The sequence below is a fragment of the Triturus cristatus genome, chromosome 6 (assembly GCF_964204655.1).
Source record: "Triturus cristatus chromosome 6, aTriCri1.1, whole genome shotgun sequence".
Lineage (NCBI taxonomy): Eukaryota > Metazoa > Chordata > Amphibia > Caudata > Salamandridae > Triturus > Triturus cristatus.
The window spans coordinates 201,873,162-201,901,012 of record NC_140589.1 but is presented as its reverse complement, the minus strand read 5'-3'; the positions used below and the strand labels follow the sequence as shown (position 1 = coordinate 201,901,012).

General features: G+C 44.7%; 1 protein-coding gene across 1 annotated transcript in view; it reads right to left on the bottom strand.

The window, feature by feature from the left end:
• Nucleotides 1–27,851, bottom strand: part of LOC146816638 (uncharacterized) — a 147,592-nt gene that overhangs the window by 22,368 nt on the left and 97,373 nt on the right. The window contains exons 2-3 of the mRNA XM_085610523.1: nucleotides 26,074–26,541; nucleotides 24,105–24,539 (exon numbers count right to left, since the gene is read on the bottom strand). Of these exons, the coding sequence (XP_085466649.1) occupies nucleotides 24,105–24,539; nucleotides 26,074–26,541 (903 nt within the window). The remainder of the gene's footprint in view (nucleotides 1–24,104; nucleotides 24,540–26,073; nucleotides 26,542–27,851) is intronic.

Here is a 27,851-nt window from a genome sequence, read left to right as displayed (position 1 = left end):
AAGAACTCAACCTGATCAGGTTCAAGTCCCTCTGGGGCAGTTCCTTCTTCAGGATCTGCTTCACCTCCCTCAAGAGGTGAACCTGTGATCTGAGACAGAGGGGAAGGCACTGCCTTAACCCTACTGCTTCTCTTCTTGGTTAGCATCTGGTCCATACTTTCAGGATCCATAGCTGGTTCAGCTTTTTGCATTTTGGCCTGTGACCTGGGCACAGCAAATACCTCTGCAGGTATGCCCAACATCTCAGCATGAGTCCATAACTCTACTTCAGACCAGGCTGAAGTCTCTAGATCATTGCCCAATAGACATTTGACAGGGAGGTCTGCACTGACTACTACCTTCTTGAGGCCAGTCACCCCTCCCCAGGAGAAATTCACAACTGCCAGACTATGGTTGGTCCTGACATTGCTTGCATTGGTAACCAGGTCCATTTCGCCCAGGATGATCTGTCCAGGGTCCACAAGATTCTCTGCCACCATGGTGACACTAGCACCTGTGTCCCTAAATGCCAAAGCCTGTACAGGCTGCTGTTTGTATTTGCCCAGATTACTGGGGCTCACTAGGAAGGACATATCAATGTCTTCATCACAAATCAGCAATGCCTGAGTGGGCACTCTGACTAGGCCAGAGTCCACTTCAGAACCCAGGGTCAACCCTACTACACCCTTATTCTGATTACCACCTCCACCAGTAGCTGTACTGGGGGAACAGTTGCCTTAGGGGCAGGAGTGGTGGTGGTTTGGTCTTTGGACTTGTTACAGTCAGAAGTCCAGCGCCCTTTCTGTTTACAGACTTTACACCAGGGCTTCTTTTGGCCTTTTCCTTTGTTAGACTGTGACTCCCCACCAGATGCAGATTTTTGGGGCCCTTGTGAAGACTTCTGGTCTTTTGACTTTTCCCTACCTTTCCTAGTGTCACCCCCTTGGTTCTGGGTTTTCTGCCTCACCCTGGTTCTGACCCATTTGTCTGCCTTATTTCCCAATTCTTGGGGAGTGGTCAGATCAGAGTCTACCAAGTATTGATGCAACAACTGGTTTTGGCAATTATTAAGGATCTGTTCTCTCATCATAAGATTATACAATCCCTTAAAATCAGTAACTCTACTACCAACCAGCCAAACCTCCAGAGCCTTGGTTGCACAATCTACAAAGTCAGTCCAGTCCGGAGTCTGTGCTTTCTGGAGGTCTCTGAACTTCAACCTGTACTATTCAGTGGTTAAGCCAAACCCATCTATTAATGCACTCTTCAGGACTTCATAATCATCAGCATCCTCTTCTCTAACAGTGAGGAGCTTGTCTCTACCTTTATCAGAAAAGGAGAGCCACAAGATTGCTGCCCACTGTTTCTGGGGGACCTGTTGTACTCTACAGGCCCTCTCCATAGCAGTTATCCATTTGTGGATATCATCACCACTCTGGTAGGGTGGAACAACCTTGGACAGGTTCCTATGGTCTGGAATGTAATCTCTGACTCTAGAGACACTGTTGCTGCCACCAGGGGGTTCTAACCCCTCTTTTCTAGAAGCTCTCTGGAACTCAAAGGCTTCTTTGTCTAATGTCAACTGCTTGGCCTGAAGGGCAAATCTGGCTTCCTCATACTGCAGCAGTTTGTACATTCTGTCAGAGAAGGTTTCCCTTCTAGGAAGGTATAAGTTCCTCTGCTGGACAGATTCCCTGCCAGAGTGGTATGAGTGGTCAGAGTCCCTAGAAAGGGACCTAGGCCTCTCCTCCACTCTGTCAGTTCTCTTAGGGAGAATTCCTCTGTCCTTTTCAGACCCTTGTGGGTCTGGCCCTTCAACCACAGAGTCCAGGTCATCTTGATTTTCATCATCTGACCCAGAGACTATAGCTGGCCCGCTCCCTGATTCAGACCCCTTAGCTCCTAGAGCTAATCTAAGATCATCTGTGGTCAACAGATCTATCAGGTGTAGTGTGGAAGGACTCTGCCCTATCCTCAGGTGCCTTGCAGCACACATGGCTTTCAAGTCAAAGAAAGTTATGTCCTTATACTGAGGTTGGGTGGACCCACTGGCTCCAGCCCTTAAGGACATTCTAGCGTTGTGCAGTGTTGTACTACCTACACTAGTTTGTGGCCTACTGATCTGTTGCAGGGATTCTGCTTATACACAGAACTATGCGTAGAACCCCAGGACCTCAGTGAATTGTGGTGTACCAGAAACTCACCTCAGAACCCAGAACCCAGTATCCGGCTAGCATAAGTGTCCCATTCGTTATCCGAGATTTAGCTCGGCGGTCCCAATGAAAAGACAACCCAGAACAAGCGACTCAGTATACTCTCAGGAATGGTGGGAATCGGAAATACCTGTTCGTATATTATTCTCACATCAGTCCACAACAAGAATCAACAGAGACACGGTGAAAATAAAAAGAGTTTATTTTTATAGACCACGTGTCCTAAGATGCAGTACTTTGGCTAATACAAGCAGACAAATGATTAAAATCAAAACCATCAGCATCGTTACAATACCATAGAATATAAAAGGGGTGATCATGTTATAATGACAGTGGATACTACCACCTTCCCTCTACTAAGAAGCTAATATTATTATTAGGCTAATAGAAGGTCTCTTAGGCTTGAATAGGGGACCCCATACCTCAAAGATCAGCTTAGTGAAATCACATCACAGGAGCATCAGGAGTCATCTCGCAGGAAGGCTCGTCTTCGGTCTGAATATTAAACATGATGTCTGCAATATTAAAAGCACCAACTTTCAGGTATTTTGCAGCTGCCTGTGTGTTATGGCTAAATAGTGGGTCGATCAACCTAGAGTGGAAAACATGCATTGTCTAACAACCCAGACTGTTTGTCACATCATGTACAGACCAAGGTCGCTGCGCAGAGCTCGGGATGGTAACAACAGATTGCTTTCGTGTGAGGCAAAGCTCGAGTCAGCAGTTTGTTTAAGCAATAACATGTAAACGCAGTGTCGTGCGCAAAAGCAGCAAGATGGCTTTCTAACATCTAACGTGGTTGTGCTAACTTAACAATGTATGTACGTATTAAGGGAGTCTTCACTACATGCCCCCTTGATCGAAGCACTATTCAGTAGGCAAGAAAATAGAGAATGCAAAGTTCAGTTTCGACAGAGCAGAACAAGGCGTATTCAATTAAAAAACAATTTGTAGTCCAGGCAAAAGCCGAAAAAGTGAAAAACGAAAAGGGGAGAAAAAATCAAAAAACCTCAAACGTGTGATGGGAAAAAAATAAAAAATGTCGCTTTGGGTAGCAGTCCAAAGGCACAGGTAATGTTCAAGACATGGGAGCAAAAACATAATGGACGACAGTTCACTTAGTCCATGAACGTATATGCAGCATACGTGGCAACTGCTTCCAACAAGAAATCGTTTGCAGAGCCACTAAAAGTCTCAGCCATCCAATTAAGTAAAGAAAAGGAACATACATGTTCTTCAATAAGCGGAGCCTCTAGCACGATCAGAGGACAACCGAATTGTTCCTCCAGATAGCTCATATCCAAGAAGTCATAGGCAGCCCTTGCGATGTCCCAATTACCCAGGATACCATGCGCCGCACCACAGGCCATAATCCGAACACCAGAACAGGCAAACTCGTGAGACACTAAGGGCCTCATCAGTCGATCATAATCCGGCACCGGAGACACCGTGTTGGTTAAGCACAAATCCAGAGGCCATTCAAAGGGACAATCCAGGCAGTGCAAGACAGGCTGTATGCAGGTGAAGCAGGAGTACCGGAAGGATAATCCATACGCCAGGCTCAAAGTCGCCAATGGCAGCGTACCATAATATTCAAGCATCCTGTCACGAAGAAGATGCAGACGGGACAGGTTGTCGCGTGGCACAGAAAGAGCAGCCATTTCGTAGTATGAAAAGTAAAAGTAGCACTCCTGCCACAAGTGCCAGAATCAGCGGGACACCTCCAAAGACGCTCTAGAAAATAGAATGAAAAAATGCCGGAATCACACCAAAAATAGTTTGGAAGGAGGTCACGAGGCCGGAGCCCACAAGTTTAAAAAAATGAGCCAGACCGGTCGTGGACGAGGCATTGAAAATTGTTTGGATCAAAGCTCCAAAATGCAGGGGGAGGTCAGTGTTTAAAAGCGCCTGCACCTCAGTGCGCGTATTTGCAACGTGAAGGACAAATGTTTCACGGGAGGAAGTCAATGGCACCTCCTTTTGGGACAATAGAGCCCTTATTCTGCTCATCTTATTGAACTCTGCTTTCAAGGTCGGAATCGAAGGCCAGATGGAAACATCCAGCCGCCCGTGCGGGGGTGGAAATAGAACATTATTGCAGCAGACAACTCTCTGCGATACAGTTACTATATATGGGATTCCCACTAACATCCCGCAGCAAGCTTCATTATTCAAAATTAAATAACTACCGTTTGCAAGCAGCGTGAAAGATGGCGTAATCACTGGCACTGGGATACCTTTCAGGACGCAGGCTAAATTCGGGGCTTGTACATTGCATGCACCGTGTAACTGAATGTGCCTACATATTACAGAATGGTCAGGTGTCGTTGTACATTCCTCACCTTTCAGATAAACCTCAGTACCGTCTCTTGTACACCTATACGTAAAAGGGAGGGACCAAACCTCATGTATGAAAGCGGTACCCAGCTGTTCATATCTACCCAGAGCATAGTGTTTCATACAGGACGTAAACTTAAAAAGCGCGAAAGGGAGCGTGATCAACCCATGGAATAACCACACGGCTGAATCCAATTCCGCCACAGAGAAAGGTAAGGGCTCTAACTTTTCAATATGTAACAATGAATATGTAGCATCTTTCATGGACATGAACTGCTGTTTTTCAGTAAGGTTAAAGGGAAGAAATAATGATGTTGTATTCAGATAGTCCCAGGGGACCTTCCCTGCCTTTAACGTTTGTAATGTCCATGCAAACTGCATAACAGAACGCAACTGGTTTTGACCATGATACAATACCGACATATCATCATGTACAATATCAACAAAGGAAGAAAAAATATTATCCAATGTATAAATACGGGAAGAAAGAGTGCTAATGCTATTATCAATAACTGCTAATACCTTTTCCATATTAGCCTGATCAATAGCTCTCAATCGTGAAGCTGCCTCAATTTGCGACAATTTCCATACTTCGTTGTAAATAGCATACGCCCACCTTTTGGATCTGCCACCCACAGGACCTTTAACAAAATCATTCAAATCTATTTTGTCATGTAATTTTGATAAATGAACTTTGACAGATGCCAAGGTGGAATGTCGCAGCCAGGACTGACATAATTTCCCTACAGAGTATGTAGTTACTGTATGTGACGACTCAAACCGAGGGTCTACGCGTTCCTGAGTATACCCTGGTTTCAGCCCTAGAAAACGACGTTGACATGTATCAGAACTGCTTTGCCAAACTAACCATCCATCACTACTAAATTTCGAAATATTGAAAGATGTATTAGAAATCAATGACTGCAAAGCAGGAAGGGACAGATCCGTGTGGTTATCCCAATTGGGGTAAGCACCCAGATCCGGCACAGAAGGTGACTTTAGTTGTTTAGAAGTGGCCAATCCGAAACAGGTGGTTTGGAAGATGGTTGAATTTAAAAACAACATATGATTTGGTACGAGACAGGCACGATGCAAAGCTTCAGTTCCCTGAACCTGCCAAGGTTTGGAACCCCAAACCGACTTAAGATCAATAGTAGCCTTCCACAGATCATAACCTTTGATTGACAACTCATCCATAAAGGACTTCGAATAAAGTAATTTGGTGTGTGTCAGTCTAACCTTCGAGGCAGACTCAGGCATAACCTTAAAATAAAAAGATGCCGGGTCGGAAACACTGAAATCAGTAAAATATGTATACTTATCAACTAATGTAGGTGAACTTCCGAAAGAGGGGGTGGGACAGTGTTCCCATTGGGTAAAATTTACAAAATTTCTAAATGTATTCGCTTTATGCAGGAAGTGATTGCCATAATGCTGAAAACAATACTGTTCTGCATAATTAGCCGCATTTTCATACAAATCTTCAGCATCAAAAGCGGCATAATATTTCAAATCTGAAAACAGTGCTTCAATGGCGTGAACATCCCAATCATCAGAACGTATGTTCTGCTTAACCACATCACCCATAGAAACACGAAATACATTAGGCACATTAATGACCTCTGTAGGCCCATGAATTTGGAATTTAACAGCATCCCACGCGATTCCATCCAAGACGGGCCAGGCAGTAATATTCACAAAAGTCTGGTCCCTTTTCATGATGTGGGACGAGGAGTGGGGGGCCAAAGTTCCATTGATAAGTCTAATTGTTGATCTCTCTTTGAGGTAGTGGCCATCCACCAAACGGAAAAAAACTATTACAAACCCAATGGACATAAACAAAAAAACACTGAAAAGCAACAACCAGATGTATGTCCAAGGGGTAACCAAAAAATGTCTTTTAAACCAGCTTGCAAAAACAGCAATGTTCGATGGGGGAGTTGAGGGCAATGAGTTAGTGTCAAAGGAGAAACGGGACTGGTCAAGCGCCGTAGATTGTAAAACAGGCGAGTGACCATTTGTAGGATAAGCATACTCAGTCTCGTCGGGTAAACCACCAGCCGGTGGTAGTAACAAGGGATCAGTAACTGACTGCATCTCGATGGCAACATCAGACAAGGTGTTAGAAGCAGGAACCAACATTGAATTTCTTTGCATCGTCTGGCATGAAACTGCTGGAGTCAGACTAAGAAGCATCGGCCACTCGCTGAAGTTTGACATTGTCAATAGAGATGTACCTGTTTTATTTTCGACCAGGAAGTGGAGGTAAAATGACTGTTCTTGTACCCTGCACTCCAAGCACTGGAACCGGTGCACGATAAGAGGGGCCGAACTCCTTCTTGTTCTCCACCTTCTCACGGACCAGGTCTCCAACTCGGGGTAGCCAGCCGACTACCGGTATCTGAACCTCAGCTTCAGACGTGGAGGGCAAGTGTTCCTTCGAAAGAGTGTCTCTGGCTTCTTGTAGAGTCTGCAAAACAGCACAGTGATCATCTACGTCAAAGGGTGCGGTCGACGCCGCCATGTCTAGACCATCAAGGTCTGGAACAAACATTCTGATTCCGAAGAGCATCATGTACGGGCTCCGCCCACCCAGAGACCTTCTAGGGAGATTATTAAGTGCACGTTGGACGTTATACAAATGGGCTAGCCAGTTCCGGCCTGTGCCTAAAACACGTGCTGTCAATGATTGCTTTAAGTCACGGTTCATTCGCTCCACCACACTATTACCCTCAGGTCGGTAGGGGGACGAAAATTTGACTAGGACCCCCAAATTTCTCATAGCCTCCTTGTAAGCCTTAGAGGCGAACGCAGGGCCCTGATCAGAATGGAAGGTACCACACGCAAAAGTTCCCACAAAGACACGCAAATCCCTGATGACAGTCCGCGAATCAGCACTCCTTTGTGGCCATACCCAAAGAAAACGTGTGCACGAATCCACTGCAACCAAGATATACTTGTACGCAGTATCAGAAGAAAAAGGACCGCAGTGATCTAAATAAACACAACCAAATGGCTTATTAGATATGTACAACTGTGTTTGTGGTGGGCGCGCAACAGTAGAAGGTTTAATCTGTTGGCAAATGTCACAATCAAGAACATAAGCGCGCGCTTGTTTATATAAACCAAACCACCAGTAACGTTGTTGTAACAGAGAGATAGTAGCGGACACGCCGGCGTGGGCTGACGCCAACCCCTCGTGTGCTGCTAGTATCAGTGCTGGTCTGCAGTCCGCGTTGGGAATAATTCTGTCACCAACGTCGTTAATCCTCACTAACGGGACGTTATCAGGACTTAAGTGATAAATATAACGAGAAGGAAAACCCTTCGGGTAATCACTTCCCTTCTCTGTAGCAGCAATAGCTGCCAAGATGTCATCATCAATCTTACTTTTGGATCTTGTAACTGCTGCCACTAAGTATGTAGCCACTGCGGTTTTTGCTGCCTCGTCAGCCAAGCTGTTACCGACAGCATGGACACCAAGTCGCTGGTGACCAAGAGTGTGAATAACATTCACAAGAGGGAGACGTTCTTTAAAGTCTGCCACTCGAACCCAAAGCAGTTTATGCTTGATTGTGCTACCTTTCGTGTCTCGATAATCATTTTGAGACCAGAAGTGTAAGTTGTCATTGTAGGACTGGACACAATAGAAAGAGTGACTTACTATAAGAGTCGTGACTCGGGGATCAGCAAACTCCAGTGCAAGCACCAGAGCCCGCAGCTCCGCCAATTGCGCGGTACAATCACCCAATGACTGCGTATGCACTGCATCAGATTGGAATTCACCATTTACGAATGTACCTACGACAATTGCGCAAGCCGCTGAATAAGCGTGCTTTGATCCAATCGCGGGCTGCGCCGAGCCGTCATTGTATATGACACAATGGTATTCTTCGAGCGGGCGCAAAGACAGAGGAGCCGGATGAACGAATTCATACTGCAAGTACTCTTGAGTCTGTAATGAGGCGTCAAAGATATAAGTGACATCTGGTGACGTCAGAGTTGTGGCCCATTGTATCCACCTTGGATGCAAAGCTTTAGAATTTGGTACACTTGCTTTAGTCACTGCCTCTAGGGCAGGATACGGTGTTACCACCAGAATCTGTTTCCCATGCGACAGTGCGCGTTCCTTAAGGATCGCCATCTGTACAGCAGTCAGAACTTTCTCGACCGTGGAAAAACGTAATTCAGCAGAGGTGTACAAGTGTGATTTATACGCAATGGGGACTGTATCGCCCTCATTAAACGTCAAATACGTGAAACCCACGGCGCCTGGTACTATTCTTATTACCAGGTTAGTGCGGTTATCACGCGTCAGCAAGTACTGTGAAGCAAGAAGATCAGCCTGTAAAGACTGTAAAATAGCAGAGTGTTCTAGCTGCCAGCTAGACTTCGAAAAAGAAGGTTGTACCAAGGCGTAAAGCGGCTTGATACGCTGGGCATAATCAGGAATGTACGTACGTCCGAAATTCAGAAAGCCCAGCAGAGATTGTAATTTCTTCAGTGTTGTAGGAGCACGCAAGCATGCGCACTTCTCCAGAAAGTGAGGAGCCAATCCCTTACCTTCATTGTTGAGCTCGTAGCCCAGAAACAACACTGTATATTCCGCGATGTGAGACTTCGCAAAATTGAATTAGTAGCCATAGTCAGCAAAACTCACTATAATATTGTCGACTCGAGACAGATGTGGCATCAGCTCATCATCCGTGAGGTAGATATCGTCAACATAAGAGTATGCGTCGGGGTCTATCCTTTCTAAGAGAGAAACCACGCGAGCGGAAAATACGCCAGGGCTATTTTTGTAGCCCATGGCCAATCTCGTAAACTGTTTTTGTTTGCCGCCCGAAGTAAACGCCGTCCACTGGCTACTCAGTGTGGACAGGTTGTGGCTAAAAAAGCCATTGGAAATGTCAAGTGTCGTTTTAAATCTTTTACGCACGAGACTGTCGACAAGAGCCGAGCTGTGTGTATTTTGTACCGCGCAGGTCCGGCAATGGGAATTTAGGTGCCGGTAATCCAAAACTAAACGGTACGAGCCGTCAGGCTTCGTTACAGTGAATAAAGGGTTATTCATAGGGGACACACAAGTTTCAATAACACCCTGATATTCCAATTGTTCAAGGATCGCCGCGACGTGGGGTCTAGCTTCACGACGCATGGGATATTGGGGTTGAGGCTGGGGCATAGACCGCAATGGAATCTCATGGCAGGGGGACAAACGGTCCCATCCCACCTGAGTACGATACACCGCCGGCGCAAGCGCCAGCGCTCACTCCCCAGCGTACACTTCAGCTTGGTCCTTAGGCACTGTGTGCGCAAAGGACGGGAGGATTACCTCCTCCCCTCTAGGAGCTTCTAAAATGAAAGCTGGGGGCCAATCTGCCTCCGCTAGGATATCATAGGTGGTGGTCAGATTATCCCAAAAAATCCCCTTTATTGTACGTTGTATGTCACCCTCAATTAATAAGACTATTTCATAAAGTCTGTCAGGGGGAGCCACTCTGGTGTCAGCTGTTTCAACAGTAACCAATATATCAGTTGCTGTCACCGCCAGAAATGGACGCAGAGCTTGACGGACTATGGTAATTTCCGCTGCGCTGTCCAGTAGCGTCAGCGCCCATGTCCGGTTCCGAAGCTGTGTCCGCACTATCTGAGGCATACCGTGCCGTCAGAGCCGCCACTTTCTTCTTCTGAAACGGGGGTCTTTGTCGTGCAAATTCGTCCTGCTTGCCTTTACCGTCAGTCTGTCGGGGTTGGTCACGTGGTTGTGGAGCACCCCGACCTTTGCCACCGCCTCCGCCACCGGACTGTGAAGCCGATGTTTCCTGTGAAGAATGAGGAGAACGTTGTTCAGAAACCTGAAACCTATCAGGAGACTTAATAGTAGCACGATCTCGCAGATCATAAGTGCGTTCACTACCTGACTGAACGGGAGAGGCAGGCCGAGAGCCCTGTTTCTGCTGCTGCTTTCCCTGTTGTTTAGACCGCCAATTTTGTTTTGGAAAGCTTGGACGGTCATCCTTACCAGAGGCTTCCGCCTTACCCTGCTGCTTAATATCGGGAGTTTTGATCACAGGCTTAACTCCTAAAGAGCTACGACCCAAATCTCTGTACGCAGACGAGATTTTTTTCGCAAATTCCTGCGGCGTATCCTCATCAGCAACTTTCTTCAGTTCATTACGAACCTGGAACTGCAAAGCATCACCCTTAAGGTTGCCCATTATCATGGTAGCCACCAGGTCAAACTGTCCGAGGAGCCGCATCCCTAATTCTATCGCAGACTCCGCACCGTGGTTCTCTTGAACACGTTTAATAACGGAGGGCAGCATCAACATAGACGGAGTGCCAAAGCACTGCGCGTACGTCGCTGCAAAGACCTTACCCCAGTTAACACATTCATCTACGTTGGGGACCAAGTCTTTAGGCAAACTAATGGTAAGGATCCTGTGTTTCTCCACAGGAGATGTATTCGGATATACCGCTTCTATTTGGTCAAATTTTTCAGCAAGCCAAAAGGGGAAATCATCCCTAGTTTGGGGGCGCTTGCCCATAACAGAATTAACCATAACAGGACTAATGACCACCGCGTGGTGATCAGTAGGCTGTCCCGCAACAGCAGGTGCCCCCGCCTGCACAGTGCGCGACACATACTGCACCAACGCCCTATATACCGTTATAAGGGCAGTGTGTAGTACACGCAACTCAGCCACCGTCACAGTGAGGTAACGGGGATCAGGCGTAAATCCGGCTAGTACCGGCCAAGTGGCCCCCGCAATTGATAAAGGGCCCATTCTCGGCGGTATAACCACATGGGGAAGGGCGCCATTAAACCAAATCTGATGCTGCCAAGCAGATATAGGTATTTCCTGTGTCCTATACGGCGTATAGTTCGCTGGCACGGCAGTGGCAGTGTAAGAATGAAAGGTATTATCGTCCCCACTTACTGCCGGAATCGTCACCCAAGAGTAGAATAACTCAAAAGGATGAGCCGCATCGGCTCCTACCACAAAGATGACGTTCATGCCAGCGTCCGGCACCCCATACTGCGTCAAATGACGTTTCAGAGCTGCACGGCTATGCGCCGCAATGTCTACTGCCATAAGGACAAGCTACACTGAAAGTAATCAGTAGCACAAGGGTTCAATAACCTTTTTAATGATCAAGCTTGAAGGAACCTATATCAAAAGAACTAGGTAGGTTTAAATCCGTCAGACTTGTTATCCGGAAACAAGAATGAGGGTGTTGTGGACGAATATAAGCACTACTAAGGCGTTTCAACTCATAGACCAAACGTTAAGTGCGCCATGTTGCAGGGATTCTGCTTATACACAGAACTATGCGTAGAACCACAGGACCTCAGTGAATTGTGGTGTACCAGAAACTCACCTCAGAACCCAGAACCCAGTATCCGGCTAGCATAAGTGTCCCATTCGTTATCCGAGAATTAGCTCGGCGGTCCCAATGAAAAGACAACCCAGAACAAGCGACTCAGTATACTCTCAGGAATGGTGGGAATCGGAAATACCTGTTCGTATATTATTCTCACATCAGTCCACAACAAGAATCAACAGAGACACGGTGAAAATAAAAAGAGTTTATTTTTATAGACCACGTGTCCTAAGATGCAGTACTTTGGCTAATACAAGCAAACAAATGATTAAAATCAAAACCATCAGCATCGTTACAATACCATAGAATATAAAAGGGGTGATCATGTTATAATGACAGTGGATACTACCACCTTCCCTCTACTAAGAAGCTAATATTATTATTAGGCTAATAGAAGGTCTCTTAGGCTTGAATAGGGGACCCCATACCTCAAAGATCAGCTTAGTGAAATCACATCACAGGAGCATCAGGAGTCTTCTCGCAGGAAGGCTCGTCTTCGGTCTGAATATTAAACATGATGTCTGCAATATTAAAAGCACCAACTTTCAGGTATTTTGCAGCTGCCTGTGTGTTATGGCTAAATAGTGGGTCGATCAACCTAGAGTGGAAAACATGCATTGTCTAACAACCCAGACTGTTTGTCACATCATGTACAGACCAAGGTCGCTGCGCAGAGCTCGGGATGGTAACAACAGATTGCTTTCGTGTGAGGCAAAGCTTGAGTCAGCAGTTTGTTTAAGCAATAACATGTAAACGCAGTGTCGTGCGCAAAAGCAGCAAGATGGCTTTCTAACATCTAACGTGGTTGTGCTAACTTAACAATGTATGTACGTATTAAGGGAGTCTTCACTACAGATCCTAGCTTGAGCTGTAGCAAGGGTGTGCTATCCCTTCACAAACAGCTCTAAGTTCAGTAGAACTTGTTGATACTAAGCTTGACTTTATATGTACCTTGAGTACCTTTAGTGGTTTTCAGTTAGTAATTCAAATTGAGATTTTCTGGTAAAACAATGGCAAGCTGGAATCCCACACGTTGCCCACCAATGTGAGAAGTTGGCCTGGCATATGCTGGTCATTAGTTAAAGTGGCCACCTTGCACCAGTCCTATTCGATTCTTATGGTAGATAGGTTTAAGACAACCTTTTAAAAGAAAGCTATCCTAGTGGTAGCTGTGGAGAGCAGCCTTCAGGCTAAGTCTCTGAGGAATGCAAAGCAGCTTGTTTTACCTTATAATCTCTTGAATTACCAAATGAAAGGACACCACACAGGTATATATATATAAAATATATATGTGTTTATTTCTAGACACACTCTACTAATCTCTTTATGAGATTAGAAGTCAGGAACATATGCACAAATCAATGTTTCACAACAAATTAAGCACTTATATGGCTGGGGCCCTAGGGGCGTACCAGAGCATATACTAAAAAAGAGGTATAAGAAGAACGACTTGAGAAGGGAGAAGCCCTAAGGTCTTCAGAAGCGCTGGGGCCCCACTAATCCACCCAAGGGAAGTAAGTAAAGGACCCACGGGAGACGCATGCAGAACACAGCCGCGGTTCCCACTAGACTTAATGGAGCAAGTCGCGCTTGGAATTTTAAAGTTTTAGGATACTTCGGGAGAGTCTACAAGCAAGTCACTTACAGGGTAAGTAGTTCTAGAGCCAACACACACAGGAGCACCGGAGTGCACGACTTACTTCACCCAGGGAAGCCGGGTGCATAGGTGTCTTTTGGTGTCGGGTCACGGCGTCGTTTTCAATGGGAGCCAAAGAAGACTTGCTGCTTGTGAAGGCAGGAGAAGTGGAATCCAAGGATGGATTCTGAAGAAAGAAGACCTGAAAGTAGAGGAGACAGTGTTCAAAGTCACTTGCCAGTGACCCGGGCCCAGGAAGATGGATGCCCACAGTCGTCGGGTGATTTCAGGTGATCACGGGTGTCTTGACTCTTCAGCCACGATGTCCAGGAGGCGTCGACGACGACCAGGAGCTGGGTTTGGAGTGTCCCACGAAGTCTGCAGCTTACTGAGGTGTCGGCAACCGGATTGGAGCCAACAAGCCTTAGCAACAGCAAGTCTCGTGGAATGAGAAGAAAGTCAGCGGTGCAGACCAGCAACGTCTGAGGGACTCACCCAGCAAGGGTAAGTCAGGGCAGGCCTGGAGCAATCAGTGGAGCCCGTTGGTTCTGTAGAAAAGTCATAAGAGGACCCACAAGCCAACGGGCAAGGGATCGCGAAGATGCCTCGGGAGGATTCACTTCACAGGAGCCCACAGTCACTCAGGTTGAGGTAGGCCTCTGATCTTCGGTGGATATCCTGCTGGAGGCTTGGACCACACGTGGTCCAATGCACAAGTTCGTAGAACGTCGTGAAGGGATTGCATTCGAAAATAGTGCACGGTACCCGGGAATTGCTATTCCTCGTCACTCGTGGGGTCCACTCGCCTCAGCTCTGCTGGGGACTCACGATGGCCGTCGAGAAGTCATGAAATCCACTTCCGAGGTTGCAGGGACTTCGGACTCTAGCGAGAGCGGGAAAGTTTGCGAACGTTGATTCAAAGTTTTGGTGCCTGCAAAGCAGGGGAGTCACTCCTTTACTCCAAGGGAGATTCTTCAGTCTTCCAAAGGTAGTGGAACGTCGAAGGTCCAGGATTCTTCTTGTAGAGCATCGTCCAGGGATATCTAGTTTGAGGTGGCAAGGGTTCCCTATCTTATACTAAAAGAAAGGGAGAGACTAGCTCTATGACCACTCCTATGGGAGGGTCAGGGGAGGGAGTGGTTACACCCACTTCCCTTTGTCCAGTTTCGTGCCAGAGCAGGGGCAGGTAGCCCCTGAACCGGTTGGAGCTGGCATATGCACAGAGGAGCCTACTGCTCCCCCAGGGCAGGACTTCATAGCACTCTAGGAGTGCACCAACCCAGCCCCAATACACTAAATCCTGTCTGGAAGGTGGCGACACCTCCCTGTGACAGGATGCCTATTGTTGGGCCTCCTCCACTGTGAGTTTCGGTCAGCAGCAGGAGGGCAGCCCAGTGTCTGTGCTGGTGGCATCCATTTTGTGATGCCAGGGCTCTTTCAGGTTTCTACTGTGTTTCCACAGTAGGTACATGTCTATCCCTCTAGAAGGGTGGGATCATACTCCCACACCAGTTACTGGTGTGGGGGTATGATTCCAAAGCGTTTGACACCAAACACATGTTTTGATGCAGTCATCCCAGAGTAAGCATTTACCGCGAGGTTATAATGCACTTAAGATTATATAGTTTAACCGCATCCACAAACAGCTACAGAGAATAGACTCGGAGGGCTGCAGAGGGGCCCTGCTCAGGCAGAGGCACCCCCTCGCATATAAACCAAGCACCCTGCCCTCAGGATTGATAGGGCCTGCCTTAGGGGTGACTGATAGGCTTATATGTGTGTGTAAGGTGAGACATAGGGAACCTATACCTCAGTGAGGAGTGCTAACACTACCTCACCCAGGCTGCAGTAGCAGGTCCGTGGTGTCAGATTTAGTCTGCTTCCCAGGGGTGGCATAATACATGCTTCAGCCCCTGGTAGGCCTGTGAAGTACCTATGCCCTTGGTACCTAGTGTACCATATACAGGGGGCTCATAAGGTACCACAGTATCCAATCACTAGTGCATCTAATATGCACTCCAAGTTGTTTAGAGAGAACAGAGAGGTTGGGGCCCTGATTAGCAGGGACCCAGCCAGACTATAGCCAGAAACCAGTGTTATCATCAGAAAAAAAGTGGGGGCAACATAAGTGCAGATCCTACTCTCCTACATTGTTTTTACATTTTGATAACTTTTCTTACCCGTTTTAATATCTTAATCATATGAATATGTTATAGATGGCTTTAAGGTTTATTTCATGGAATGTTAATGGTTTAGGTTCCCCTATAAAATGTCAATGGGATTCAGCACATATTTCTAGTTTAAAAGGTGACATTGTTTTATTACAAGAAATTCATATTTCAGATAAGGTAATCACTAAACTTAAACGACAATGGGTAGGTCATATGTTTCCATCGCCTGGTTCAGGGAAGCCTAATGGAGTTGCTATATTGTGTCATAAACGCCTTGACATACAAGTCATCACTCAAACTTCAGGTAATGAAGGTAAATGGGTTTCAGTTTCTTTACTTGTTGATAAAATTACTTTAACCATTGTTAACCTATATGCACCTACCAATCCTGATAAATCATTTTGGCCCAAATACTATCTCAATTGATGACTTATAAGGATGAATAATTATTAGTAGGTGGTGATTGTAATATAGTTTATGACACTATTCTAGATAGGCGATCCAAAACTCACTTTATTCCTTCACACATCCATTCTCAGTTTACATCTACTATGTGTCAGAGTTTGCATTGCTGCTTGGATGTTATGTAACCCGACTCTTCAGGAGTATACTTCAGGAGTATTCGTTCTTCTCCCCGGTTCACTTTTTTCAATCTCAAACAGACTATTTGTTTATCTCTCAAGCACCTGCTCAACACCTTATACACTCAGATATAGGTTCTATATTAATCTCAGATCATGTCCCAGTATCCATGGATTTAGATCTCCTTCCAATTGCTCCTGGTACTAAGAAATGGAGATTTAATAATGCCCTTCTTTTAGATTTCACGTTTACACAAGCCTTTGAACAATTTATTTATGCAGTTTTTCTTTAAAATGAAACTCCCGATAGTTCCCCTCAAACTATTTGGGATTCTTTTAAAGCTGCCGCTAGAGATTTCATTATTTCCTTTGTGGTCCGGAAACACAAGTTATATTCCCTTAACTCCAAGACACCTATTTCTCGTATTAAACAATTAGAATATTCCTTTTATAATTCCACATCTAAGACTGATCATGATGAATTAGTCAAAGCTAAATTTGCATTCAATTAGCTTTCCACAAAACTTGATAATTCATATTTATTGAAGTCCAGTGCCAAACATGATGGTGCTCAGAATAAGGCAGGAATGCTTCTTCCAAATTATCTTAAAATTAAAAAAAGAACATACTAAAATTGATTCTCTTCTTACTTCCTGAAATAGAACTATTCATAAAATGAAGATATACTTTAGGAATTTACTCATTTCTTTCAGACCCGATATACTCCAAGAATCACAATCTACTCACCAGGAAACCTTTCAATAGCCATCATCGATCTCCCCCCCCCTAACAATCCTGACATAGATTTCTCCTCCTTGGACGCGGATATTCAAATTCAAGATATTTCTAATGCTATTTCCCTGATTAAGCGAGGCTACCCAGCACAGAATCTCTCCTTCACAAGACTGTAGACTACTGGTCTGAGTTAGGACAGTTGGCCCAGCAAATAATTTTATTCTCTGGCTTCACTATATCCTGTCCGGAGGATGATCCTTCTATCATCTGGGTCGAAATGCCATTAACATTACCCCATAAATACCACGAATGACTGACCCAATATGTGTTTATAACTGGAAATGTTAAAGCTACTCAACAAGACTTTCTTATGGTTATATGTATTTTTCACATGACTTGATTCACTATTCTGTATGATCCATGTTAAGCACGAAGCACCTTGAGTTATGAATTGACATAAAGTAGTATTTCTTACCAGATTATAGGCAATGTAGGCACAATAGCGCCCACCTCTGGTGTTTGGCTTTCACTAGCATAATGGTAGTAATTATTTCAATACTGTGGGAATTCTAGGCACAATGCTGTTTATCGCCTATGTAATGCTTACATACACATAATATTGGTTAGCTACTGTCGTTTGTGGCCACATCCTGTAAAATATTTGTACACACTTACTCATCCACACATTCATGCATCCGCTTACTTCTTGAGCCTTTCATCAAGGCACTAACTTTCACATTAATTATCCACACATTCATTCACTTTGGTATCCATCTATGCATTCTCTCACTTATCCTGTGATTTACTGATTTTCACAATCACCAAAAACCCATCTAAAACAAGCATTGGCATAGCCAATAGGTCTCGCAATTTTGGAGTTTAGAAGTAATTAGCCAGAGCTACTGACTTTGCCAATGTCTTTAAACTATGTTGTAGAGAAGTGTGGCTGCTGTGCAGCATGTTGAAAAGTTATAATAAAGTGATATAAGCATTTTTTTACCTTATATATAACCAAGTAGACATTATGTACAAATGAACGACCCTAATAAAAAAGACTTAACATATACAATGCCTTCTAGTTTTTCTGTCCTTGCAATGCTGGCAACTTCTCCATATCATGACAGCATACTCGGCACTATTTTTGGATTACAGGAACAAACCACCAAAACAACGGTTTGTTGCTGAAAAACAAAAACATTGTGAAGTTCTTTTGCTGCATCTTGGAGATACTTTAGCCTTTTTCCTGCTTACAGTCACAACAATCAGTGAGAAAGTCCACCACAAGTGGGGAGGTCTTCAGATGCTGTTTAGCAAAGCCACAGAGTCTTCTTGTAAAAGGAAGTCTCTGCAAAATACATTCTCAGCCTAGGTGAGGAGTTTCCACCATGAGTACAATACAAAGCAGGAAGCTGAACAAGTTATAGACATGTTCCTAAAACCAGTGATAACAATTTAATTAGGAGGAAGATGAAGAGGAGAACAACATAGATAGTATGGCAAGGACAGACGGAGGTGGGTGCATACGCAAGCGCGGAGGGAGGGGGGCCTGTGGGGATGTGTTGAAAACAATGCCTCAGTCACTGACCCCAAAACATGCATTTAGCATTTTACAAAAATATCTACCCCTCAAACCCCTGCATCAGACAGCGCACTCAATATGTTAGCATGACTGTTTTTGTGATTATGAGTGAATCGAGTTCAAACATGTGCATGTTTTATTTAGTCAGATAGCTGCATTGGTTTCACTCTTTATAAGACTTTCACTAACACACATAGCTCCGCTCACCTCCACGGACTTGCATGTTTCCTCCAGATGGCTTATGATGACCCTCCGTGAGCTCCGACAGAAAAAGAACACGAGCGGGCTCAGAACCAAAACAAGCAACACTACACATGTGCCTACCATCCATCTCCTGTTCCCAACAGCCAGGGTGGACTGGTCGGAGGAGGGGTGGGAAAAGGGAAAGGAAGCAGCGAAGAGAGATAAAGATGCGATGAGCCAGGGAAATGGCACCTATAGTAAAGGAAGTTTACTCGCACCAGCAGTCAGTGCATGGTTGCAGGGAGGCCCCGGTGGCAAAAAAAAAGAGCAAGAATAAATCAAATAAAAGACGGGGTGGGAGCATACGCAAGCGCGGCGGATGGGGGGCCTGTGGGGAAGTGTTGGTTGGCACAGTGTGCGCATGTTACGGTGCTGTCCCTGAAGGGTCTTTAATGAGAAAGGCTCGAGACGGAAACATGAAGCATGGCATTTTTACAGCATGTCTAAACGAGGTGCAGATAAGGCAATATACAACTAACGAAAGCAACAACATAAAGCCATGCAGGAGACTTCATTTTGGGAAAGGTTCATCTGCTAGCCTGCGCTGCTTTCCCCGACCTAAAAAACAATGCCTGATCTGCAGTAGCCAGATTGGAGGAGGGAGGAGAGTCCATCACACGCTATTCTGTGTGATGGCCAACTAAAATGTTCTCGGAGTGAAATCGCCGGAAAGAGAACTAAACACACAAAGGATGTGCTTTGACAGAAATGCACCAATAAGAAGCCAGCATTTCTGAATGCTACGGATAGTAACAAAAGGCATTCGAGGGGGGTGGGGGGGGGGGGGGGGTTGCCAAATGCCCTGATCACCCCAATATTTTGACTGCTACTGGTGGTAACTGACTCGGACTGTGCCCTGGGCTCTGTAACTAGGCCCAGGGCCAATGATCGGATTAAAAAGGTATAACTATAGGGTAATTAGGTGTAATTACAAATTGCACGGAAAACCTACCTGTAGGTCCCTTGTATATGGTAGGGCATGTAGGTTTAGAGGCCCAGCAGCTTTAAAGTAATTAAGTGTACACTGCTGTGTGGCATGTTGTCATTTTAAACGTCAGCCCTGCTTTGAAAGCTGCTTTTAAACTGAAATTATATGCAAATTCGACTTTGGATTTAAAGGTACTTCCAATGTATGAAACTACCTTATTTTCACATAAAGGTCACCACTAAGTTCTATCCTAGGTGTCCCCAGGGTAGAGTGCCATGTAAAAAATAAGCAGGGACATTTTAAAGGAGATTTTTTAAGCCCTAGTGAGTGAAAAACTACCAATTTTGTTTTTCCCATTGTAGCATGTTTAGCTCCATCGGCTAACATGGGAATACTGTAATGCATTACTATTGCTAGGAGTGAGCTAAAATAATATTTCAAGGACTTAAAAGATTGGTAATGATAAATACGACAACTTACCACTGTTGAATGTGTTATAACTAATACATCAAACCAATCTTCAAAGAGAGTAGGACAGTAAGAATGCAAGCCAGGTGTACCCCCTTGTCCTGAGCCCCCAGCCACCAGGGACCCCAAGGAATGAAATTTGCACAAGATCTGGAATGGGTGGTGTTAAGGGGAATGGCCACACCAGTAAGTTGACTTAGGAAGGTCTTCACTCCACGGAGTAAGATTCTCTATTATGAATTTAAAAGTGCAGTGCTTTGTGGGACGAAACTATTCCACATTTTGGAGGAAGCCGCCATGCTTTTGAGTGGAACCCTGCACCCCATTAGTCAAGGGTCCCTCCCTAATTGTCGCCCCAGCACATTGGATAAATATGTGAGAGCTGCATAGCAACTCAGATCTGCTGCCTGAAACGACAACGAGAAGCACTGCCCTGCTGGAACTCTAGTCTGCAACCCAATAGATTGCTTCCTGAAGAACTGCTCCTGCTGCACACTTGAAACTACAATCCCGAGGATTTTGCTTTGCTGCAAACAAGGATTAATGAGTGGAGTTCCTGAAAGGGACGGGTTAACAGAGCTTCTCTGCACAGTCTCCTCCAAGAAGTCTCCAGTCTGGAGTGTGCCAGTGGACCTTTAAGAATTTGGCCAGGTGCACTGTGGGAACTGTAGTCCCAACTACCGAGGAGCACCTCAAGAAACTCTGGAACCATGGATTTGTGTTGTGGACACTTTGTACCCTCAAGGGAAACTTCAGGAAGAAGCTCCAGAAGTTTGGAGAAGATTGGAGCCACATTTGGAAAAAGCTTGATGAGGTGACCAACCCGAAGTCAAAAGTCAAGCGACCACCTTGCACCGCGACCCGGATTTCAGGTTTGTCTAGCTGAAAGCTCCGGAGCTGAAGACTGTCCAGGAGTTGACATGGGGCTCGTTCTGAACCAAGCCGGTGAAGTGTGAAGGTAAAATTTTGACTGAGGCCTCCCACCTAGTGTATCCGACCACGGCTACATCGTGGCCAGCCTCAAACATTTACTTTGTCCCAAGCCAAGGAGAACCACATGTCCCAATATGTTTTCAAGCACTAGAATGGGTTTAATTTTTAAAAATTCATATTTATTGTTCCCTATATTGGATTTTTGTCGTTTTGGTTTAATTTTAAAGATACAAATATTTCCTATTGTTATAAATTGGTGTTGGATTTTTATTGTGTGTTGTGTCTTACTTATTTAATGTATTGGTATTTTTAAATGTTCTCCTAAGTTATGGCTGCCTGCTCGCAGCCATGCTACCAAGGGTAGAGCCAGGGGTTGATGTACTGAGACAATGACTGGATCTTATTATGCGTTAGTGACCTGGTTGCTAGGGGTAGGTGCCTACTTACCCTTACCAATACTCCACTTTCCAACACACACAGATACATCTGACATTCTAACAGTGCATACTATATATCGCAGGGCCTGGGCATTCAGTATATACTTAAAACATGGTTCACCTAAAATTCATTAATAGAAACCTTGTGGATAAGCAGAGAAAGCTATTCCAAGCATACAATTAATGTAGTAAACCACTAATGTACTGTAGCCTTATGGGAGCTTTAATTAAACCAGAAAGGTATAGTAACTACAGCTGAAGTGTAGTGAATTGTAGAACACATAGAACTTTTACAAATGTCACATACAATGAGCAAAAAACAGACAAAACAGCGAATGTGAGCTGTGTCCAAAGGTGAAAAAACACTGGTGTCAATTTTATGCACAGGCAACACCTTTCATTATTTAGTTTATAAATGCAGGCATATGCAAATCAATGAAAATGAAAATTCTTTGAAGCAAGCGATAATTAGTGTGCTTAGGTGTTGATGATGCTTCGAACTTGATCAAAATATTGATTTCTCTGCAGGGCAATGAGATTACAGCAACCAGGGCCGGCTTTAGCGCTGATGGCACCCAGTGCGACAATCTTTTTTAGCACCCACGTGACCTCCACTTTAGATTCCCTCACTACCAAAAGTGCACCATAACTCTCCATAGCCCCTCTCTCACATGGATTTTAATTGTTTTAAAGCGCTGGTAAAATTTGGCTTTACTAACTCACTTAGCTATCCACTTTCAACATACATCTGTTCTATGTGGCAGGTATATTAACCCTCTGTTCTACTTTATGACGAGTCAAAACAAAACTCTCTCTCTCTCTCTAGCAGGAACATTAATCACAAAAGTTAGCTTGACATTTTTATTGCTGCCTCAAATCTGGACGCACAACGAACCCTGCATCTGTTGCTTTGAAATTGTAAGTTATTGTTAACCACAGCGCCCCCCACCTGAGGTAAGCGCCCAGTGCAGCTGCACTGGTTGCACTGCCCTAAAGCCGGCCCTGACAGCAACACCTGATTAAAGGGAAGTCACAGGGTCATGATTGGAGGAAGAAACCATGACGTATAAGAGTTCCAGTGGCACCAAAATGTTATAGATAAATTATATTCATTACTAAGAGCACATGGGGTCGAAGCGTACATCAGTTGCCCATGGTGACATCACTCAGCTGTAATCACAACTCCTGGTTGAATCGTCCAATCACCAGCCCATGACTACCCTTAAATAAGGTGTTATAGTGGTTTTACTACATAATCTGTTTGCTTAGAATATATTTCTTTGCCTATCTACATAATTCGTATGAATGAATTTCAGGTGAACTATTGTTTTCAAAGAGGGCTGATGGAACCTTATATTCGGCCTTTGTTTTAGGGCAGTTCAAATCTAAAACAAGAAAACAGGCAGTGTGCAGGTGCTGCTGAATTGTCTCCTGGTGTTGGTTAATTACACTTGGGCAAATTCAGAATACATTACTGGTGCCAGACTGATACAGGTCAATATGAGCTCTCCTTCCAGGTCAGCACGGCTTACACATATGAAACAGCCAGATCTTTTGGTATGCCAATGCATGTTTTCATTTCAAGGGCATCCACAGTCTCGAGTTGAACTCTTTACCTGTGGAACTTCAGCTGGCGCCCTCTGAACTGATTTTCAGAAAAGAAACCTAAAAACCTGGTTGTTCTGCTTCAGCAAGTTCTTAAGTGTGCTAAGTTATGGAACTCAGCTTCCTAGAGCTGGGGCACTTCAGGTGAAGTAACAAAGCACTTTGCAAATGACATTATTATTATTATTGGTGGGGTTGCTGATAGAAAGCTCAGAAGGAGGCCTCTAGCCGCTAGCAGGTATGGTGAAAGGGGGAGTCCCCATATAAACGGGACTGATGTAGCCAAGGATACATTAGGTTGAGAGTTTGTTGCTATTCCAGGAGCCTCAATCTATTCTGTAATAAGAACTACTTATGTGGAATGAATATCATCCCAAGCTACTAATATTATTAGTGTTGTAAAAGTGACCACATCAGACAGGATTACGGTAGTGGCCACCCCATGCAAGGTAGGCAGACGCGATCACTTCAATGCATCAGGCATGGCTGCCTGCAGTAATGTGAAAAAGTTCTCAAGGTGGATTTGCCTCCATGTGGGTATTACCCAACAGCCATAGCTGCAAAGTCCCTGGCGATAGTATTAGTAATGTCTCCCCAGTGCCACATGATTTCTCACTCAAAAATCAACGTTAAATAGATTTAGGAAATTCAAGCATTTTTCTCTGAACATAGACTTAAGATTTCTGAAAATACACACATTTTCATTTGCTTTTCAATTTTGGTATGCATATAATAATTCAACCAAGCAAACGTTTATAATTTAGCATGCTTGGTTGCACACAGGAGAGCTACTTATATTTAGTTAGACAGCTATCAGTAGCTCACAAACTACTCATTGTAGAAACCTGCTGTAGACTGTAAATGGAATACCTTGAACGTTAACACTTCCTTGGGTACCTTTACAAGCGTGCTTTGATTGCCTAACTGGAGTGCCTCTGGTTTCGCTGGACTTGCTCTCAGTTCTGGTCAATTTTCGTTTTTCATCTAATTCACCTTTTCTACTGGTTACGTTCCTCTGAATTCCAGACACAGAAGTTAGTGACACAAGGTCCAATTTTTTTTGAGATTCCAAATAAAGTTTTAAAGTAGGGTTGGATGTCCCCTGGTGAGGAGTGTCTTGGCTGCAGGTGGTCCTCTCAAAGGTGGTGTTAGAAGCACAGCTCTCGCATGAACAAGCACTTTGTACTGGTCCACTCTCCCGCAAAGTGTTCGTATTTTGGTGGGTTACACCCTCTTTATCTGTAGTGAGAAACTCTTCATCACTCAACTCGATAATGGTGACAGGAAGAACAGTTTCAAAGAAGTCTGCATCAGGAGAAAAAAAAACCAGAAATTGGCGTCAATTTATCTAAAATATTACGTTCTCTAAATTTCCCTGAAAGTCCAGAAATCCACATCCATTTATGTAAAGACTTTATTTAGCTGATCTGCAAAATTAACTTATGGTTCACAAATGTACAATGCTAGTTTTCAACAGTAACCGTGTAACAGACACACCTTACAATTTTAGAACATAGTTTAATTGTGACCTATTGAGACGATTCAGATCCAGAAAGATACTTCAAACAATTATTACAATATAGTTTAGACAAGTATGGAAACAAGCTGTAGGAAAACAATCTATACACAAAACAATGTTGCACATTAACTAAACACAGTCCATGTCCCAGTCAATACTCATCCACCAGGTGAGTCCACCAGGTAACACAGGTACCACAAGTCGACAAACCAACTTTTTCACCTGAGTAAGACTCCTACCCTGCTTTTCCCCAGCAGCGCCACGCATAACAAGCTACTTGTTTCAAAATGCCAGTGTTAACTACCCAAATTTCTGACAAACGCAGCAGCAAATACAAAAGGAAAGGTGGCGGGTGGGATCCGGAACAGGCATGGTCTTCTAGAGTAGTCCAACTGCTATGACCTGCTTTGGAAGAATAGGAACTTATACTGTCAGGTCTGAGAAGAGGCGCAGGCACCTGACAAGGACAAAGAGGAACGCCAAGAACATTGATAACAGCACAGCTTGCTAAAAAAGGTTGGTCCTTGGTTTTTGCAAAATGCTCTGAAATTAAGGACATACAAACCTGCAGCTAATCCCATTCAATGGAATTAAACTGGAGCAGACGGTTGCTTTCACTAAAAGGCAACAAACTCCAGACAAGGGACGTTTCTAGCTGCCTCAGGAAAGGAGGAGTAGATAAATGCAACTTTGTCCGAACAAACACTGAATATGCACAAATGTGCAACTTAGCCTTCCTCTCTTCTGGCCCTCTTCTTGTAACGGTATGTATCGGGTGGCCAAAGGTTCAGCTATGCACTGCCCGGTTGTGAAGGCTGGTAGAATTGACAGTGAACACAAAACAAGCAACAGAACGGCAGAAAAGAAATAGCATGACTAGATAGCAACAGAGTTTGTAACTAAATTGCAGGGGCAACAGAATATCTGGAGTGGACGTGTTGCTAAGGCACTACATGATCTAATTCCTTATGACTGAGAGGGAGGCAGCAGGAAATGTGGGTCACTCCTGTGCATGCATTGGCTTAACCACTTATGGACACCCCCTCCTGAGGTGGAAGCACCTCCTTCCACTGGAGATACCTGAAACATATGCCAGTGCCGCACTGGAGTCTCAACCCCCTTGAGGGTGAGGGCTGTACATACTCCTGTGTGGTTACCATGGAAAACTCCGCAATGCAGCACAGCCTAGGTGGCAAGAAGCACCCAGGTTCATAGCAGTAACAGGGAAGGCAGGCTTTGGAAGCGGCACACAGATAGGACGCATATCTGCTGCACTAGTGGACCACATTACTAACCTGAAAGAAAACATTAACACAATACCTTCATAATAACCACTGGCTTGGATGACACTGCAAAAGCTTTCTGTAGGTACCAGTGGAATGCATCTGCTTTCACTGGCCTTGCTCTTAATTCTGTTCAGTTTATGCTTTTCAGAAGATGCAGTTTTATGTCGAATCAAGCCATTTAAATGGTTTTCCTGCTTTCCAGACAAACAAGTTAGCGACAAAAAGCACATTGATGAAATGGCCAGTTTCTCTTGGGTTTCCATATTAAGTTTAATGTGAGGATCAGTCTTCCTTTCGTGGGGTGTCTCTCTGCTGCCGGGGTGCCTTTCAAGTATAGTGTCAGAAGTAGAGGTTTGAAGGGAACAAGCAATTTTAATTGGTTCACTCTCCTCTGCTGTGTTGACGTTATGATGGCCACCATCATCTTCGTCAGTAGGTAAATGCTCTTCATCACTCAACAGGAGAGTAGTAATAGGAAGAACAGTTTCAAATTGGTCGGCCTCTGAAAAAAAAACACATGCCTTGAATCAAAGATATCTAGTGTCAGGGAAATAGAGATTTGTACAGTACCCGGCTTGGAGTACAGAATTTGGCTACACGTAAGCCATTAAAACAGTCAATGGGATGGATGTACAGATTTCTCATGTCTATGTAAATATTTCTTACTTTGCAGAAGAGTAGAATGAACCTATGTTCCACCAATGAACAATTCGGTTTCTTAACAATACCATTTAACTGATACTTTTGCAAGTTTTTAAACACTGTTTCACTAGGACACATTTTCCCAATTCAACTTTACAAATGTGCTTTTGATTTATTTAAAAGACACACAATTGATGGACAGAATGCAGAACAAATCAAAACATTCACCCCCAGTCAATAGATCTGGGTTAAATCCATCATTCTTTTGCTCACCATACTATCCCAGTTTAGACCTGGCCATATGCAAATCAGTCTTGACCCAGTGCCTCATGGGAACAGTCCAGCCCGAACTGCCAAGCCAGGTCCTCCATGGACCGGAAACAAGCATCCTCAGACCAGTTTCGGGGTTTCACCCCTCTTCAGCCAGGATAGCTTGATTCCAGTGGCACAGTGAGCCCAGGACCCACGTCTGGGCATACCTGGCACACTTAGGGCAATAAAGCAAAAGACACACAATTGATGGACGGAATGCATAACTAATCGAAACATTCACCCCCAGTCAATAGATCTGGGTTCAATCCGTCATTCTTTTGCTCACCATGCCACCCCAGTTTAGACCTGGCCATATGCAGTTCGGGCTGGACTGTTCCCATTGGCTGCAGGGTCAAGACTGATTTTCATATGGCTGGGTCCAATCTGGAATGGCATGGTGAGCAAAAAACACAATGGATTTAGGCCCAGATCTCTGTACTGGTGTGAATGTACGACATTATTCTGCATTCTGTCCATCAATTGTTGTTTTTGCATTTGTTACCCCGAGTGGGACGGGTATGCCCAGACGTAGGTCCCGTGCTCTCCATGCCACTGGAGTGAAGCTATCCTGGCTGAAGAGGGCTGAAAGCCCGAAACCGTTCCTAGGGTGCTTGTTTCCTGTCCAGGGAGGACCTGGCCTGGCAGTTCGGGCTGGACTGTTCCCACTGGGTGCAGGGTCAAAACTGATTTGCATATGGCTGGGTCCAAACTGGAATGGCATGGTGAGCAAAAAAACGATGGATTTAGGCCCAGATCCCTGTACTGGGGTAAATGTACAACATTGTTCTGCATTCTGTCCATAAGTTGTTTTTGCATTTACCACCCGAGTGGGACGGGTATGCCCAGATGTGGGCCCCA